General features: G+C 40.8%; 1 protein-coding gene across 17 annotated transcripts in view; it reads right to left on the bottom strand.

The window, feature by feature from the left end:
* The window catches only part of LOC122564459 (FH1/FH2 domain-containing protein 3-like), a 650,002-nt gene that overhangs the window by 534,420 nt on the left and 96,464 nt on the right, over window positions 1-19,118 (bottom strand). For all 17 annotated transcript variants that reach the window (XM_043719360.1, XM_043719363.1, XM_043719365.1 and 14 more), the window contains exon 4: window positions 15,131-15,195. In XM_043719360.1, coding sequence (XP_043575295.1) covers window positions 15,131-15,195 — 65 coding nt within the window. The remainder of the gene's footprint in view (window positions 1-15,130; window positions 15,196-19,118) is intronic.

Here is a 19,118-nt window from a genome sequence, read left to right as displayed (position 1 = left end):
GGTACTCCAATAAATTAGTTAAAACATGATTGCACTTGATAATACTATGCTGATTCGTATCCATCACGTTTTTCTAAATAAAATAAATAATTCACCATTAGACATGATAAACACTCTGACAGACACCAAATTAACTGACCAATAGCCAATCCAGTTTTTGACCTCATGTCCACAATGTGGACGACATTTGCTACTTCCAAATCAATGGAACTTTTCTGGAATCGTGGGAATTTTGGAAAATTAAACACCAATGCATCCACTAACTCATTAGAAAGTTCTCTTAAGATCCTAAGATGAAGTCCACTTGGATCCAAAGACTACAGCCCACAGCTCCAGTTTGCCTAGTTCCATGTCTCTCGTGTTTTAAAATCTTTACCAATTCCTCTTGCCCCAACTCCTGGTTTACAGCTTTTACTGGGATTTTGTTTTGCATCCTCTATAGAAGTTGGCTCCAATGTTTTCACATTTCCCTTTTACTACTTTTGGCTCCCTTCCTCTTTCTGTCTAATGTGAAGGTGCATACTTTGTTCAACATGCTCTAAATGCCATTTTGATACTAGAGTATTGGGTGACCACAAAATTGTTTAAATGCAAATATATAAAGAAAGTTAACAGGTGCTTAACACCAAATTTGATCAACTTCCCCCTTTATTCACTCAGCCCTTTTAAACAACAGTAACTCTTGCTCTATATCTTTTCTAGCTAGCTTCTACTCCTAATTTCTCTGCCACACTTTCTATTATGACCAATCTGACCTACCAGTCATCTTTGCATAAATATATGCCTTCTCCATGTCTGAAGCTTTCCCATTAACCATGAATGACAAGCCCACATTACTGGGGTTCGTAAAGAGGTACTCATGCACACCAAAACTAGGACTGACTGACAAACAGAATTGAAAATCAATTGGGAATTCAAGAGACTTTGCTTCACCTTAAAAGAAAACAAAAAGTGAATGGGCCTTTTGTGGAAATTGCCATCGCAAACTAAACAGTTGAGGAAAAGGGCTAAGTTGCATACTGAAGACACAGAAGCCATTCTGAGGGGGCTTTAAAAGGGCAAGGGGGAAATAACTCCAGAGAGGCCAGTATCATGACACCAAGCCACCCTTCATTTACATGTGGAGCATCCTTGATGCTGATCCAGCTTCCTCAGAATTAACATGGCGGCAGACACTCCGGTTCTCGTGTCAGCCTGGGCTCCCTGATTGGAGATGTTAATTTGGTCCAATCAGGGAACTCAATCCATGAGGTCCATTTGGCTGAACTCATTACAATCACTTCGGGGAAAATACTGAAATGATGTTTCCCCTTGTGGGAGACACCAGAATGAGGGGATAAAACTGGCCCACTATTTAAGGTTGAGATTTTCTTTTAAAAAACTCTTGTCATAAGTCTATGGAATTCTCTTCCACAAAGGAAGTGCAGGAGAATTGAATATTCTTGGAATTGCCAAAATGTAGTTTAATAGTCTTGTTTGCCAAGGCCCTAAATTATACAGCGTAGGCAGGACAGGGGAAGGAGTTGAGGCAACAAAATCATTTAACCATGATTTTATTGAACAGTGAGCAGGCCTGAGGGACCAAATGGCCTACTCTGCTCTTGGGCAGTACGCAAAAGCTAGCAAAGTGCAAGGGAGAAAGGAATTGGTGATTTTGAACATAGAACAGTACAGCACAGAACAGAACAGGCCCTTCAGCCCACGATGTTGTGCTGACCACTGATCCTCATGTATGCACCTTCAAATTTCTGTGACCATATGCACGTCCAGTAGTCTCTTAAATGTCCCCAGTGACCTTGCTCCCACAACTGCTGCTGGCAACGCATTCCATGCTCTCACAACTGTGTAAAGAACCCGCCTCTGACATCCCCTCTATACTTTCCTCCAACCAGCTTAAAACTATGACCCCTCATGTTAGTAATTTCTGCCCTGGGAAATAGAGTCGATAGCCAGAGACTATCTATGCCTCTCATTATCTTGTATGCCTCAATTAGGTCCTCTCTCCTCCTTTTCTCCAATGAAAAAAGTCTGAGCTCAGTCAACCTCTCTTCATAAGATAAGCCCTCCAGTCCAGGCAGCATCCTGGTAAACCTCCTCTGAACCCTCTCCAAAGCATCCACATCTTTCCAGAACTGGACGCAGTATTCCAAGTGCGGTCTAACCAAAGTTTTATAGAGCTGCAACAAGATCTCACGACTCTTAAACTGCCCCTGTTAATGAAAGCCAAAACACCATTTGCTTCCTTAACAACCCTGTCCACTTGGGTGGCCATTTTAAGGGATCTATGTACCTGCACGCTGACCCATCCTTCAATCCACTCATCCAAGTCATTAATAAAAATTACAAACAATAGAGGCCCAAGGACAGAGCCCTGTGGAACACCACTCACCACAGACTTCCAGGCAGAATATTTTCCTTCTACTACCACTCGCTGTCTTCTGTTGGCCAGCCAATTCTGTATCCAGACAGCTAAGTTCCCCTGTATCCCATTCCTCCTGACCTTCTGAATGAGCCTATGGGGAACCTTATCAAATGCTTTGCTGAAGTCCATATACACCACATCCACAGCTCGATCCTCATCAACTTTTCTCGTCACATCCTCAAAGAACTCTATAAGGTTTGTGAGGCATGACCTGCCCCTCAATTTTGATTTTGGTGGCAGAATCACAAATGCTGTCAATCTATTTGGATCAGTTCAGTCTCTGGAACATAGATATATGTTATTATAAGGTTCCGATTAAAACAAAAGATCAAACGGTACAAAAATTACATAGAAATGACTATTCAATAGTTTAAATGAGTGTATAACCCCGTTAAAGCTACAGATGAGAATACCATTTTAAGCACTTCATTAAAATAGACCAAAGTCAGATGTTAAACAGTCATCTCCAGGTCTGGCAGACAAGAGTAGTCTTGTTTGTGTATAATGGCATTTTAACAGGCTAATAACCTCTTTTTAAATTAGAAAAAGGTAACTAAAAAAGGGAAGAAACAAATGTCACAGTTTGAGTCCATAAACTAGCACCCACCCTTCATGCTATTCCTGTGTTATGGTGTAACTGTTTCAGTTTTACCTTCACTACTGGATGCAGCACATTAACACAAAATAGTTCACATGGAAATAATCAGCACTCAAGTTAACTATTATAGGAAAAGCTAAACCACATGAGACAAGGAGCTATAATAAAACTAGTCATCTTGCTTTGCTGAACTAATCCCTCGTTTTACCATAGCCATCTTTCACTATATACGTCTGTGTTTTCAACCCTGCACATTAGACCTTCGAAAGGACAGGTGTGCCTTGAAATGCTTTGATCAGTCTTTCACAGATGAAAGTGAGTGGACTTAACATGGCTCATAGCTCAGATTTCAGCTTCCAGATCAGCCTGCCCCATAATATGTCCAAGGTGTGGGTAGGAGGAGAATCTCAGGTGTACAGGTCTGGGAATGCAACTACAGACTAAAATCGCCAGAGTATAGGAGAATTTCCCTGACAGCTGGCTGTCATCTTACTGAGAATCATCATTATCTGCTTAAAGGCTCAACTGTTCTATGTTTTCAGTGCAGTAAGACTGCTGGGTCAGATTGTTCTTTAGTTTCCTCCAACCTGGTTTACCCTGGACCATGAGAGAAACACAGCCAGCTTACAGCCTTTATGTTACAATTGGAGGCTGGTTACAAAGAGATTTACTCAAACAAATAATTTCACTGTCTATTTCAATATGTTAATTCTCCAGACGCAAGCGACAATGGCATTTAAAAATGCTTTCAAATTTGGTATCAAGCACCTGTTAAATTGAAATATATTAAAGAAAGTTTAACCATCTTGTGGTCATCCAATATGCCAGTATAAAAATGATTTTTAGATCATGTGAAACAAAGCATGCACTTTTATCAAATTAGATAAATGTGTTCCTTGTCTTATAATTTTGAAAAGTGTAGTGCAAGTCTGAGTCAAATTTTAGATAGTGTAATTGTATTAGCCAACAGAAACATTGTGAAAACAGTCATTGATATTTAAAGTTAACTGAACAACCCTTAGGTTAAAATGTTCAAAAAAAACTTTGGTTTGGGTAGTTTACTGGTGCATAGTCATTTTGAGAGATTGATTTCATTGATAGAAGTTGTATGAAGTATAGGTCACATTTTGAATTAAAAGCAAACATTACTAAACAAATCCTAGTTCAGAGAATAAACAGAACACAATATTATAAACCACATGTTGAAAGTTGCTTTTCTTCTGGAGAAAACATGCAGCATGGAGTTTTATGTGAAATGCCATCCACATCTGGTAACACCTAGCTGGTCATGTTTTTAATACAAATTTCCCATTAACAAGAAAGTCCGTGGCTCAGTAGTTCTAGACTCTGACTACTAGATCAATCCAGACAGCAAATGTACCACCCTTCATCCAAATCCATTTTTAAAGCTACAATTCATTTTCTTCATTATTTTTAAAATATTTAAAACCAGGGTTGTAATAATAGCCAAGTTCTACTCCAACATAATCTGCAACCTCGTGGTCCAAGATATTTCTCTACTCTCCAATTATCATCACATCAGGGGATCAACCCTGAGAGAAAAAAGTGTAAGAAGCCATGCACTAGGCATAGCTTAAAAAAAAAAACAGGCATAAACTGGAGGCTACAAACGGGACTATTTGCATGCCAAGCAATTCCATAACCAGCCAGTGGATCAGATCCAAGTCTGCTGTTCTGCCACATCCAGTCAGTCAGATTGGTAGTAGTCCCAACCTTAAATGATGGGGAGCACAGCACATCAGTGCAAAAGACAAGGCTGAAGTATTTACTTTTGGAAATAAGTGCTAAGTAAATGCTCCATCTGTTTCCTTCCAGGGGTTCTCAGCATCACAGATGCTAAGTCTTCAGCCAATTCAATTCAACCCACAAGATGTCAAGGAAATGGTTGGAGGCACTGGATACTGCAAAGGCCATGGGCCCTGACAATATCCTAGCTTGCACACGGTACTTGCTCTACCAGTATAGCAGCACTGAAATCTACCCACCAGTATGGAAAATTGCCCAAGTTCACCCTGTACACAAAGGAGGACAAATCCAACCTGGCTAATTGCCATCCCAGCCTACTCCATCAGGAAAGTGATGGTAGGTGTTATCAGCAGCCTTTGCTGAGCAATAACCTGCTCACTGATGCTCATTTTGGACTCTGCCAGGGCCACAACTCCTGATCTCGCTATAGCTTTCATTAAAACTTGGACAGGGGAAAAGAATAACAAAAAGTTAAATTGCAAAGGAGATGGTGGCTGCCCTTTATATTGAGGCTGCATATGATCAATGGGTGTCATCAAGGAAACCCAGCAAAAATGGAATCCTTGAGTCCAAGGGGAACCTCTTTGCTCGGAGTCAGACCTGTCACAAAAAAAAATGGCGGTTGTGGTTGTTGGAGTTTAGTCATTTAAACTCCAAGATAACTCTGCAGATGTTCTTCAGGGTTGTGATACTGACCCAACCATTTTCAGCTGCCTCAATGACCTCCGCTCCATCATAATGTCAGAAATGGAGACATTAACTGATTGTTACAGTGTTCAGCACCATTTGTGATGACCGATATACTGAAGCAGTCTGTCCAAATACAGCAAGACTTGGACAATATCCAGGTTTGAGCTTACAAGGGGCAAGGAACATTCATGCCAGGCAATGACTATTTTCAATAAGGGAGAATCTAACCATCACTCCTTGAAATTCAACGGCATTACTATTATGGAATTCCCCCACTACCAACATCCTGCGATTGACCAGAAACTCAACTGGACTAGCCATACATGTACCGTGACCAAAGCAGGTCAGGAACTCTGAATTTTGCAGTGACTAATACGGGCGCAGAGTGGGCTGCCAGGGAAAGTGGTGGTGGAGGCTGGTGCAATTGCAGCATTTGTAAGGCATCTGGATAGGTATATGAATCGGAAGGGTTTGGAGGGATATGGGCCGGGTGCTGGCAGGGGAGACTAGATTGGGTTGGGATATCTGGTTGGCATGGACAAATTGGGCCAAAGGGTCTGTTTCCATGCTGTACATCTCTATGACTAATCTCTAGGCTCCCTAAAGCCTGCCCATCTACAAAAACCCAACCTGTGTGTGTGATGGAATCCTCCTTGCCAATTTGGGTAAATGCAGCTCCAAATAAAACCATCCAGCTTGCTTCATTGACATCATATCCACAAAACATCCAGTCCCTGCACCACTGACACACTGTACACTTGGGCTGCTACAATCTACAAGATGCAATGCAGAAATTCCCCAAGGCTCATGGGACAGCACCTCCCATACCCATGACTAACTCCATTTAGAAGGAAAGAGGATAGCAGATACAAGGAACACCACCATCGGCAAAAGTTGTCTTCCAAGCCATACACCATCCTGACTTGGCAACGTATTGGCATTCCTTCAGTGTCACTGGGTCAGACGTCTCGAAACGCCTCTTACTGACAAATGCAAATAGACCACAACTATTCAGGGATGCGGCTCACTGCCCACCTTTAAAAGGGCAGCTAGGAATGGGCATTAAATACTGGCCCAGCCAATGACACATACATTGCCCTTGAACAAACGCTTTATAACAAAGTTGAATTTCACAGAATTGTTTAAGGACTTCCTTCAGAAAATTATAAAGATTCCCACAGAAGGCTTTAGCCTCTCCAAAGCCTAGGCTCCAGCTGGATATTTTTAGCCCAGTACTGAAGATCTTTCAATCACATGTCTGAGCATCTGCTGTTTACAGCATTTACCGGTATGTAAGCAGTACATTAAGAGCAGTTGACTGTTAATCAAGTCCCTTCACTGTCAGACTGAACATTTATTTACATTTTCCCTCCAAAATGTTTAAGGAAACTGGAGCAAGCCATGCAATCAGAGCTATTATTTTAGGCAATAGATAAACTTCAATCAAGGTACAAGAATTTTGCTCTTCAATTTGAACTTCCCACATAAAAAAAAAACATGGAAATTAAAAAAAAAGGTTTGTTTTCTTTTTTGAAATCATAATGTTACTAGGATTTACAAATAAATGTATTTTTAGTCACTTGGTTACATGTTCAGAAGAGATTTAAAGTAATTTGAGGATGACTTGTCCCCCAACCCAAAAAAATTGGAAACCACACAACCAACTAATATTTGAGCATTTTCTGGGGATAGTGAGTGTTTCTGTATGGAACTTTATGCTTATTAAAGACTGGATCAATCAGCAAACTCAATAACTATGCCAATAGATCAGTCAGAAAGTCATGTATTCCCAAAAGCAGAAAATGGACAAATACTTGAAAAACGTGAACATAAAAGGCAGGGAAGGGCAGAATGAAGTCACATTCACAGCCACGTTGGTATGACTACCGATGTGCAGAAACTTTGGGATTGGAGTCCTTATAATTCAGAAGTGCCTTGTAGGCTTGGCAGGATTCTTCTGAGTTTTTAAAATGAAACAAATACCAGCCATTACTTCAACATTACAGTACATTACAATGATTAGATTTACAAATGCTCACCACAGAGCTTGCCCCCAGTAGCTTAGTTTGAGAATTCAGGTGAGGATCCCCATTTTCCAACCATGATTTTTAACTGTTCCTTCACTAAAGTGTCCATAACCTAATGTTATGACAAAGCTATGAATGGACTATTGTTACCAAAAAAAACCTCAATTTCCAACTCGCTGGCACCAAATTAAAAAGAAAGGGACTACATTAGATTTTTTGGTCTCAGAAAAGTGTTGCAAGTTTAGAAGCAATAATTGGCACAGACATAATCATAAAAAAAACATAAGCAACCTACTCATTTCACAAACAAAAATCACATCTTCAATTGCAGAATAGCAAGCTGTCATTTTGGAGGAGAGCTGAATTATGAATAGGAGCCATTAGCTGCAACGCACACATCCAATAGGAGATTCAGACAGCAGTGTTTCACTACTGGCTATACCAAGCAAAAAAGTTGTCTACACAGTCTGAAGCAGGCCAACCCTGGTTACGATTATCCCTCCCCAATGGCCCAATCTCTGCCACTTGTGTTAAGTCATTTACCACATGTTGAACAGTCACCTTCTTGATCCCCAGTACCTAATTCTTCCAGAGGTGTAGGCTTGCATCTGGCTCTTCAAAAGAAGCCCAACAGGCAAAGGCCAGTTGAGAACAATAGCTTGTATTTAAAAGAGAGTGGATATTGATGTTGTGTGAAGTGAATACAGGAACGGTTTTGATCACAATATCTTTCCAACCAATCATTTCTGCCAGACATCTGAAGGAACACAATAATCCAAAGGTAACCCCCACTCCTCTCTTTTCTTTTCCAGCTTAGGCTTAAACACAGCAGCAGACCTCCTCACAAATCCTCCAGGTACTTAAAAAAAATTAAAGTCAGATTCCTGTCAAACTGAACTGCTAACAGCATCCACATGTTCCCACTTGAGTGCTGGAGCGATTTTCTGTTCAAAATTCATTATTTCTGATGGGCAACATATAAAATACTGCTAGTAACTTGATTCACGACTTTCAGCACGGCGCACCATCAATGACAGAATTATGATGCAGATACATTTGGTTACATTACTTCTCAATGCTTAAAATGAGTGGAATGATATATAGATTTTATATGGAGACTGATGCCACGTTTTTGAAAAAAAAAGATAAAACATTGTTCACAAAAAAAAAGAAAAAAAGGTCACCATGGAGGTTGCATGGAAAAAAATTCTTCTGGGAAAAAAAAGTCTTCTTACACCTAGAGGCAGACATTTTGTAGTGCTTGTCACTAATGGGCACTTTATTTTAACAGGCACATGTTATGTGGGCAAAATAAATCAGGCAGGATTATCTTGTATAGTTAGCTGCCAAGTTCACTGCCAAATGTGACATACCTAGAGGCTTTGGTGCAAGTTCTGGTGATGAGGATAAACACCAAGATTTGTCATTAACTTCTGGGAGCTGCATTCCACATCAATAATTCAGAAAGAGAACAAGAATAAAAATAGAGAAATGCTAACAATTTTGAGACTGTAGACTTTGCCCTTTTATTAAAAAAGGAGTCAGCATCCATGCTGAAGATTAACATGTTTAAAAATATGTATCAATAATACATCTTAACAGTGTGCATCCAGGCCATTTGGCCCATCAAGTCGACACCAACCCTTCAAAGAGCATCCCAAACATTCCCACTTCCTACCTATCCTTGTAACCCTGATTTCCCATGGCTAAGCCACCCAGCCTGCACACCCCTGGACAGTACAGATAATTTAGCAAGGCCAATCCAAAGTGTCCAGCACATGAAACTCTTCCATTCCACTTTGACAAGATACCAAAGTTAGAGTAGAAGTCTGCTGTACACTTTGTTCAAAATATCAAATATTTTTTAAATGGACCAGTTCCTTATAATGCACTGAACAAAGTTCAATGAGATAGGGGGTCATCAGTCATTGAAGTCAGTAAAGCGTTTTCAAATCAGAGTGCATTTTTATCTATAGGAATTCTGAAGATTAAAAATCTGTCACATCTTAAGCTTTGCTCATTTTACAAGATGATTATCTGATTATAATTTTCCCCTTTCTTGCAATAGAATTAGTTCCTAGATACTTTTCCTACACAGCTGCAGGCAAAAGCAGGAACATAGTCACCTTTAATACATTATACTTCATTACATCAGTTAAAAATATACTTTCAATTTGTACAAATTCCTCAGGGCAAACACACTGATCTCTGATCAGAAAATCAAAAGAACATGGATCTGACTGACAGAAGATTCATTAAGCTGCAGCCTGGATAAACAAGCAAAACTAAACTGCAACTAAAGCTAATCCTAGTAATTCCAATGTTTAGCCAGTGACACATCAATGCCTGTCACTGTGGAAACCTACATTCTTTTTTCAGTGCATTTATTCAAGTCACATCATTAAAAAACACGTTCCGATGGGACTGGAGACATGAAGGTGAAGCTGGAAAGTGGGAGTTATTGCTAGACTGCACTTGGGCACATCCTGCAGTTGGTCAGAGATTCCTGAAGAAGGGCTTATGCCAGAAACGTCGATTCTCCTGTTCCTTGGATGCTGCCTGACCTGCTGCGCTTTTCCAGCAACACATTTTCAGCATAGATACAGAACAGTACTGGTTCACAGCAGGAAGCTGAGAATCTGGGGCAAGTCATTGATCACTGCAGTTACAGGGAATTACCAATCATTTGAAGATTCACTTTTGGTTTATAAAAAAAAAACTGAAGCATAAATTTATCTGGAGTCCCTTGGATTAGATGATGACAGTTCTAATGATAAATTACACAGCTGCAATGAGCTGTACAAATCACAGGAATGCAGAAGAAGATAGATTTTATGTTAGAGCTTACGTTAATAAGATTGAGCAGAGATTTGGGACATCTTCACCTCAGATAATTGAGTAGGGAGTTGAAAACAAGGAACATGGCAAGTCAGGCAAGAGGGAAATAATGCAAAACCTTTATTGTTCCTGTCCTTCAGAAAAATTGGTATTATTTGTGGATGAAAATTCACCCAGTGCTTTTACTCATTGGTTTCCAAGTTGACCTCATGGTTGACCCAAGGAATAGTTCAGAAGATAAGAGACCTCCCTAAGCTAACTGCCATTTAACATGTCCTTTGACATAAGACACCCATCAGATCAGGCTTGATTTGTTCAGTGAAGAACTTGGTAAATATTCAAAGACCAGGCTTCTATCTACTCCCTGAGTGAGATTTCTGTAGGTGAAGGATAATGACAATGCACAAAGAAAAAGGAACATTTTACGGGGTGGCATATATGCAAATGTCAAGTCAGGCTTGAAGCTTAAAACATGAGCAGACATCAAGCCCATTGATATAATGCACCATTTTATTAAACACAGCCTTGAAAACTCAGCTCATTTTAAAATTATTATTTCACTTTTTGTTCAACCAAGCAACGACCATGCAGTAATTTTGCTTTGCCCTCGACTTGATTATCTCATCTGCAATAGTCCAATGTGACTTACTCCAACAGGAGCGCTGTCACTGGTGTGAAATGCTATCTAGGAATCGGTAATCATACCACAAAATATACAGAAATATTTTAGTGCACAATATTTAACAAGTGACAATTGAAATGTCAAGCTGCATAAAATAAGACGCCTTAGTTACATAATTTATACCTTCATGTTTGCAAATCCTAGAAGCTTGCAAGCAGATTTGGATTTATAAAAAATGGTCTTGAAAGTTCTCAACTTGGTTAGGAGGCCTAAAACAGAGCAAAGTTTGTCCCTGGAGTTAATGCAGGCCTTAAAGTTTCAAGGTTTCAAATCAGATGTAAACTTCCAAACATTAATTTCAACTCATATCCAAAGCTCAACAATTTTTTTCAGAAAAGTTTAAACAAAATGCACAAAATAGAGAAAGACTCAAGATTGGAGAAGAGGTGCAAGTCACTGAAAAGGTGACAGGATAGCTGGAGAGAGAAAGTAGTTAAATGAAACATACAGTATTCTAGACTTTATTCATAGGGGCACTGAGTACAAGATCATGGAGCTTATACTGAACTTATAATAAGACCATTGGTGGAATTCAGTTTCGTGCACCACACTTCAACATGGATGTGAAGCACTCAAAAATAAAACTTGCAAAAAGAAAAAAAGAATAGTTTGAGGAATGTAAAACTTCAGTTACCAAGATTCACTGGAGAAATTGTGATGGTTTTTCTTGGGGGAAGAGAGAAGTTTGATAGAAATTTTCAAAATCTGAGGAGTCTGGACAGAGTGGGTCAGAAGAAATAACTCCCACTTGTGAAAAGCTTCAAAATAGAGGGCACAGATTTAAGTTATTTGCAAAAGCAGATAACATTATGCAAGAACGAACAACTTTCACACAGTAATTAGAGTTTGGAATGCACTGCCTAGAAATATGTTGGAGAAGGTTCATTCAGAGGGCATGAGATGATTATTTGAACAGAAAAGGATAGGAAAAGGCAGAAGGGTCATGTAGACACAATGGACTGAACGGCCTCTTTTTACACTAGCACACATTGTGATTCGGAGTTGTTGCTCATTGACGTCTAGGAACTCAGCAGTGGGCCAGAAACTATATTACTCACACATTCACCCTTGTACCACCCAAACCTTCACCTTGACTTGACAGGAACGTCCAGAATGGTCAGATTTCTATCCATCTCTCAATACATTACTGATCTTCCCTCTGTACCTTCTATGGCACCAAAATCAATTAGTTAAGGCACGCTCCAATAACTATCCAAGGACACAGTCTAATTTTTCTATACAGCAGCTATGAAAGTAGATCAATTGAAAGCACGTTTACAAGATGTACATTACAAACTTTGAAAAGGTGTTGCAGGTCAGTGGCAGGACAAGACCAGGAATCACAAGACCTTCTGCTTAGACGAGGGATCAGCACATCAGGGAACCTTCAACCCCAAGTCCCAGGTAGTTCTCAGAAACTAATGGACCTCCCAGATCCAGGCTCCCATACACACTTGGCCTAAATAAAAACTGATGGTTGCAACGTATCAAGTTCTCTTTTTAAAATAAGGAAACCTTCAACTGGTTCTAGTACCACCAATTTTTTTTTTTAAATTTCAAAAATATACTTTATTCATCAAAAGAAATCTTTGGTACATGTACAGTTAGTGAAGCTGTTCAGATGTACACTGTTTACACTTTCCAAGAACAGATAGAGTCATTAATGTTCACAATTCTGTTTACGGTCAACCTCTTGGCATTTAGCGGAGGTGTCGGTGGGACCCAATTACTGAACGGAGCCCTGTTATACTTCAGAGAGACCTTACACAGTGGTGTTTCCCCACCACACCTTGGCGGCAGCTGCCCCAAAGCTTCAGTGCGTCCCTCAGCACTTAGCCCTGGGCCTTGGAATATGCCAGTCTGCAACACTCAATCAGGGTAAACTCCTTCAGCTGGAAGGCCAACAGGTTTCAGGCAGACCAAATAGCGTCATTCAACAAGCTGATGGTCCTCCAGGCATGTGTGATGTTAGTCTGTGCGCATCCCGGGGAACAGACCATAGGAGCATGGCGTCCCATGTCATGGAGCTGCTTGGTACAAGCCTAGTCAAACACTACTGCATTCCTCTCTTCCTTTGCATAGGCACATTCCAGAAGGTGGTGTGAGACAGTCTAATCCCCTCCACAGCTGCTTCAACGGCATCATGCGTGACGCAGAGAGTCCAGGCATGCATAAAGGAGTTCACAGGCAGTACCCCTCTCATCACCAGCCAAGCGACGTCTGGGTGCTTGTTGGAAAGTTCTGGCGATGAGGCATTCTGCCAAATGACTTCGACAGTCTGCCCAGGGAACCACTCGACAGGATCCACCCTCTCCTTTCCCCAAAGGGTCTCGAGGACACTACGTGCTGACCACTTCCTAATGGACTGGTGGTCAAAATGCGTTTCTCTTCACAAATTTCACCAAGAAGGACAGGTGATATGGAACGGTCCAACTACTTGGAGTGTCCTGCGGCAGTGAGGCCGGGCCCATCCTTTGCAACACAGGGGACAGGTAGAACCTCAGTACGCAGTGGCACTTGGTATTTGCATACCAGGGATGCACACAGCTTGATGCAGCCACACACGAAGATGGCCATCAGGGTGAAGGTAGCATTCCCCACCCCACTTTTGTTTAGATCTTTATATATTGTGTCCCTTCAGATACAGTCCATCTTTGATCTGCACAAGAAGTGGAAGATGGCCCTGGTGACTGAAGTGGCTATAGGCCAGGCCCGTGACACGTACAACATTGAGTGTACTACTCACTTGATGACCAGCTTTTTTTTTTAAAAAAAAACTTCCCACAATGGAGAGTGACCAGTGCTCCCATCTGTCCAGTTTCTGCCTCACTTCAGTGACATGCTCCTCCCAAGACTTGGCACCTGCCTAAGCCCCTCCGAACTAAATACCTAACATTCAGGTGATCTGTCCTAACGGTGGTGAAGAGGATAGAGGATTGGTCGGCCCAGTTTTGAGAGAGCATGGCCTCGCTCTTGCCTAGATGTACCTTAGCTCCTGTGGCCTGTTCAAACTGGTCACAGATGCACAGGAGTTTGTGCACTGACAGATCAGAGCAGAAAGCCACAATGTTGTCTACGTACAGGGAGGCCTTAACTGCCAGGAATTAGGCACCCCTCCTAGGCCTGCATCCTTCCTGATGGAATCAGCAAATGGCTCTATATAACACACAGAGTGAGCAGACCTGATTGGAAAGCTTTCTGATTCCCACCCATTGATTGAGACTGCACTAACAATGTCTAGTGCCTCTAATTTATTTCCTTTACCTGAAAATAACATTCTGCCAAACTTCTAGTTTGGCAAGTTATATTCACCTCAAGGGATTCTGCACTTGAGCACCTTCCATTCAGTTTTTTTGGGACTGATCACTCCCTTAGCGTATGACAAGTATTTCTTGCATGTTCTCCTGTGTCCTTTTCAGAATTTTCAGAGAAGCTTCACTATTCCCATTCTGGTTGTCTAAGCTACATTTTTATATGTAAACTCAGGAATGCAAATGCAATGCTAAGGTGACCCGAAAAGGCACAGGCTGTGACGTAGAAGCAATCTTCCCTCACTTGAAACAATGAGCTGTATTCTAGAAGTGCCAAAGTCAACAGTACTACACTGGGCACTCATTTCTGCCTAGTTAGCTGTAAGCCTCCAGCTAGTCAAGTATTGGTATTAACTTCTGTGCTTGAATGCTATGAATGGAGCAAGCTGCAAAGATTTAACTCAATGTACAGCAGAATAAACTGAAGTTGTAGTCAAAAAGTTCCGTTTTGCCTCGTGGATCATTAGGTACGATAGGATCACTTTTTAAAATGAAGGATTTTGTTTAAATATAGTGATGGGACTTAGCCATTGCATGATATGTTGCCACTGTTTATTTTGGAGTTCTCTATACTTTCAGTTTTTTAATCACAATCAAGTTCTGTGTACATGCAGCCGAGGAGTCACTAACACTCGGCTTGAACTAAACTCTTTAAATATGGTTTTAACATGTATATATTCAAATCAGTACAAGGCAGATATATCTCAGGTATAACCAACCAAACAAGTTTCATTTTCACTGTTCTTCAGTTGAAGCTCACTCACCACCTCATTACTAGGCAAGTATTTGACTTACCAATACAAGCATGGACTCTGACAGAGAGCTGCGTACGCAGGATCATGCTGTGCTTCTTTCCTCTCCTGAAAAAGAGAAAAGGGAATGTACTTAGGTGACAGCAAATAATGTTATATAAAAAAAGCTAAAGGCAGCATTCTATTTCATAAAGAAATGCTTGCTATCTCGACCTATTATTCAGTAGTAGGTTAGCAATCTAATGCAACTCGAGAGGACAGAATAAGGAAGGTATTCAGTCCACAAACAACTCAGTTGGAGTCCAACACCAATTCAGCTGCATGCAAAATTTCTCAACGCAATCCCAGTCTTTCAAAAAGAATGCATTCCAGAAGCACACCCATTTAATTCTGCTATATTATATTCCAACGACTGAGAAAATGTGGGGACTGCTGATGCTGGAGATCAGAGTCAGAAAGTATGATGCTGGAAAAACACAGCAGGTCAGGCAGCATCCGAGGAGAGTTGATGTTTCGGGCAAAAGCCCTTCATCAGGTTTGGGCTTATGCCTGAAACGTCGACTCTCCTGCTCCTCAGATGCTGTCTGACCCTGCTGTGCTTTTCCAGCATCACGCTTTTTGACTATATTATATTCCAGTCATTGTCCTCAGTCTGCCATTCATGTAGGAGTTTTTGCTCAAACCATTTGACCACTTTTACCTGTGCTACCATCCCTCAATCTGGTTTGGATGCACACATCCAGCAGGTTTATGTGGGGACATGGATGCACACAGCAATGGGGACATACATAGATAGATAACATCAGCACTAGCACTCCTAGTCTCCCACAACTGTATACCCTGCTAAAATGGCTATTTATGTTGGATATAAGTGAAAGCAGGTGCTCTGCAGAGCTACAATATTTCAGGTGAGGAAGGAGTGGGGAATTGCACCTTTAATTGGTTTGCAAATGGAAGAATGCTCACATAGATAATAAAAGCAATAACTTTGAAAACTAAGGTTGGTCATTTGTTTGGAAGCTGAACCACATGAAAGAAATAATATTTCAAAACCAATTGCTAAATTTATGAATATTAATCCATAAGCAATTGTGAATCAGAGATATATAGCAAGAAATTGGCAAAGCTATCATTGTCAGATGAATATATTAGCAAGTTGCTTGGAGCTGGCTAGTTATTCAATGAAAAGCTACATCTATCCTTCAGAATTAAAACGGGCACGTAAAATACTTGGTGTTATCAGCTTATCTCGGAACCTTTCGATTAGGTTCCTGCCTTGCCATAAATTTAGCTACCCAGTTCTCAAATTCTGCTTGTGAAGGAACAATGGTAGCATACAGACACCAGTACAAAGCCTATAATTAAGCTACTAACCATGTTCTGTTGAGCTTCAAATTATTTACTTGACGCAGTATTATATATCTTGCATGATTACAAGAGGGAGGCAAGAATATTTACATTTCGTTAACAACCATAATATTTTGCTATGGCAACTTCTTTACAAGAAGACAGTTGAACAAGAACACTTATACAGACAGCTCTAAGAGACTTCAAGTGCTGTTTAGTGTAGAGACACCAGGCACATCTAAACATTCCAACACAAAAAGTGAGAAACTGTTTGGTCAACTTCTAAATCACTGACAAATTTCATGTCAGTGCACCAAACCACCTCATTTCTGCCCCCACCTTCAGTAAACATAAACTCAAAAACCACTAACTTAAAGGCATGTTCTGCTGTTAAAAAGTTCCTCTCCAGTTCCTTTTAAAATTAAATAGATAAAACCCAATGGGTCTTGGTATGATCCCAAAAGATTCATCATGTCCTTGCAAGGTAAGATGCTCTATGATATTCACGGTCACAGACATCTATAAAGTTTTACCTTGCCAATAGCTGTCACAAGTGATATACTGGGTATACATGTTCTTCAAAGTACCATACTTATAGGGTGTCATTCTTTCAATGACCTTAAACATACAGATCATATTTCCTTTATCCCTCCATATTTATCTTTATAACTCAAATCATCTCAGGCCAGGAATTTGTTTGAATCTTGCACCGGACCAGATTTCTTTCTGAAAGACTTGGAGGCAATTAAAAATAAGGGGGATGTTGTTAGCATCTTCTAACCCTAACAATGCTAATGGAATCAAGCCAGTTTCTCCACTGCTTCACACTCCTCAGAGGAATCATGAATCGTTCTCTACATTTAGGAATCCTACACGCAAGGTCAAAGTCATACACTTGCACCCACCACAATGACCCCAAGTCAACTTATGACCCCTACTAACACCAAGGGGCTCTCTTACATGCAGCGATCTCAGCAGCCCCACTGAGGCATTATATTTCCATACCCATTGTAAATTCCCTATGTATAGATTCAATAAACTTGGAAATAACAATTAGCAGAAAGTGATGACTGCAGATGCTGGAGATCAGAATTGATTGTGGGGTGTTGGGAAAAAAAAAGTCCTGATGAAAGGCTTGTCTGAAATGTCAATTCTCCTGCTCCTTGGATGCTGCCTGGCCTGCTGTGCTTTTCCAGCACTGTGCCCTCAACTTGGAAACAACAATGCTATTTGTTGAACTGCTTAAGTACACATTCAATTTTCAAAAAAGCCATTAACCTTACGAAAAGCATTAATAAACCAATAATTTGAAGTATCTAGAACAGAAGCTCTCTTCACTTGACTCCACTTTCTTATGCAAATAAGAATTGTGCCATCGACAAAATAGCTCACCAAAATAGCTTATCAATCTTCTCTGCACCGCTGTCAAAATCAAGGCTCTTGTGGGAGAGATCTGTAATTAACGATACTATGAAAAATTATGAATGGATATTTTAGCTGTCCCACACGTTAAGACATGTAAATAGTCATTGGGTAGGCATACGACGAGAATAGTTTGGGTTAGACCGGCTTCAGATTGGTTCCACAAGTTGGCAGGACAGAGGGCTGAAGGGCCTGCATTGTTCGATGTTCTATCATTATAATAGGACTCATTAGAGAGAGAGTATGAGTGAATATATTTAGAAGTGCTACGGATTTGACATGGAACCATGGCTAATGAGCAGGAGGTAAAGACTGCCTAAAGTATAAACAAGACCCAAGTATTGGAGATGAGCCTTTACCATGGTCCCCTCGTCATAGGCTCATCCAAGAATAAGATGCATGGGATCCATAGGAATTTGGCAATGTGGATTCAAAATTGGCTTGCCCATAGAAGACAGAGGGTCATGGTGGAAGGGTGTTTTTCAGGTTGGAGGTCCATGACTGTTGGTGGTGTTCTGCAGGGACCCATACTAGGACCTACAGGGAACATAGAAATGGCAGAAGAATTGAATTGGTACTTCAGATCTGTGTTGACTGGGGAAGACACAAGCAATCGCCCTGAGGTAACAGTGGCTGAAGGACCTGAACTGAAGGGAATTTATATTTGCCAGGAATTGGTGTTGGAGAGATGGTTAGGTTTGAAGGTTGATAAGTCCCAGGGTACTGAAGGTGGCTCGAGAAATCGTGGATGCGTTGGTGATTATTTTCCAGAGTTCGATAGATTCGGGATCAGTTCCTGCGGATTGGAGGGTGGCTAATGTTGTACCACTTTAAGGTTGGAGAGAGAAAGCAGGAAATTATAGACCAGTTAGTCTGATCTCAGTGGTGGGAAAGATGCTGGAGTCTATGGTAAAGGATGAAATATGACACATTTGGATAGCAGTAACAGGATAGGTCAGAGTCAGCATGGATTTAAGAAGGGGAAATCATGCTTGACTAATCTTCTGGAATTTTTTGAGGATGTAACTCTGAAGCTGGACGAGGGAGATCCAGAAGATGTAGTGTACCTGGACTTTCAGAAAGCTTTTGATAAAGTCCCTCTTTTGATAAAGACGTTAGTGAGCAAAATTAGGGCGCATGGTATTGGGGGCAAAGTACTAACTTGGATTGAAAGTTGGTTGGCTGATAGGAAACAGAGTAGTGATAAACGGCTCCATTTCGGAATGGCAGGCAGTGACCAGTGGGGTACCGCAGGGATCAGT

Source organism: Chiloscyllium plagiosum, chromosome 29 (assembly GCF_004010195.1).
Source record: "Chiloscyllium plagiosum isolate BGI_BamShark_2017 chromosome 29, ASM401019v2, whole genome shotgun sequence".
Lineage (NCBI taxonomy): Eukaryota > Metazoa > Chordata > Chondrichthyes > Orectolobiformes > Hemiscylliidae > Chiloscyllium > Chiloscyllium plagiosum.
Note: the sequence above shows the minus strand (reverse complement) of the source record. Positions and strands in the feature narration are given on the sequence as shown.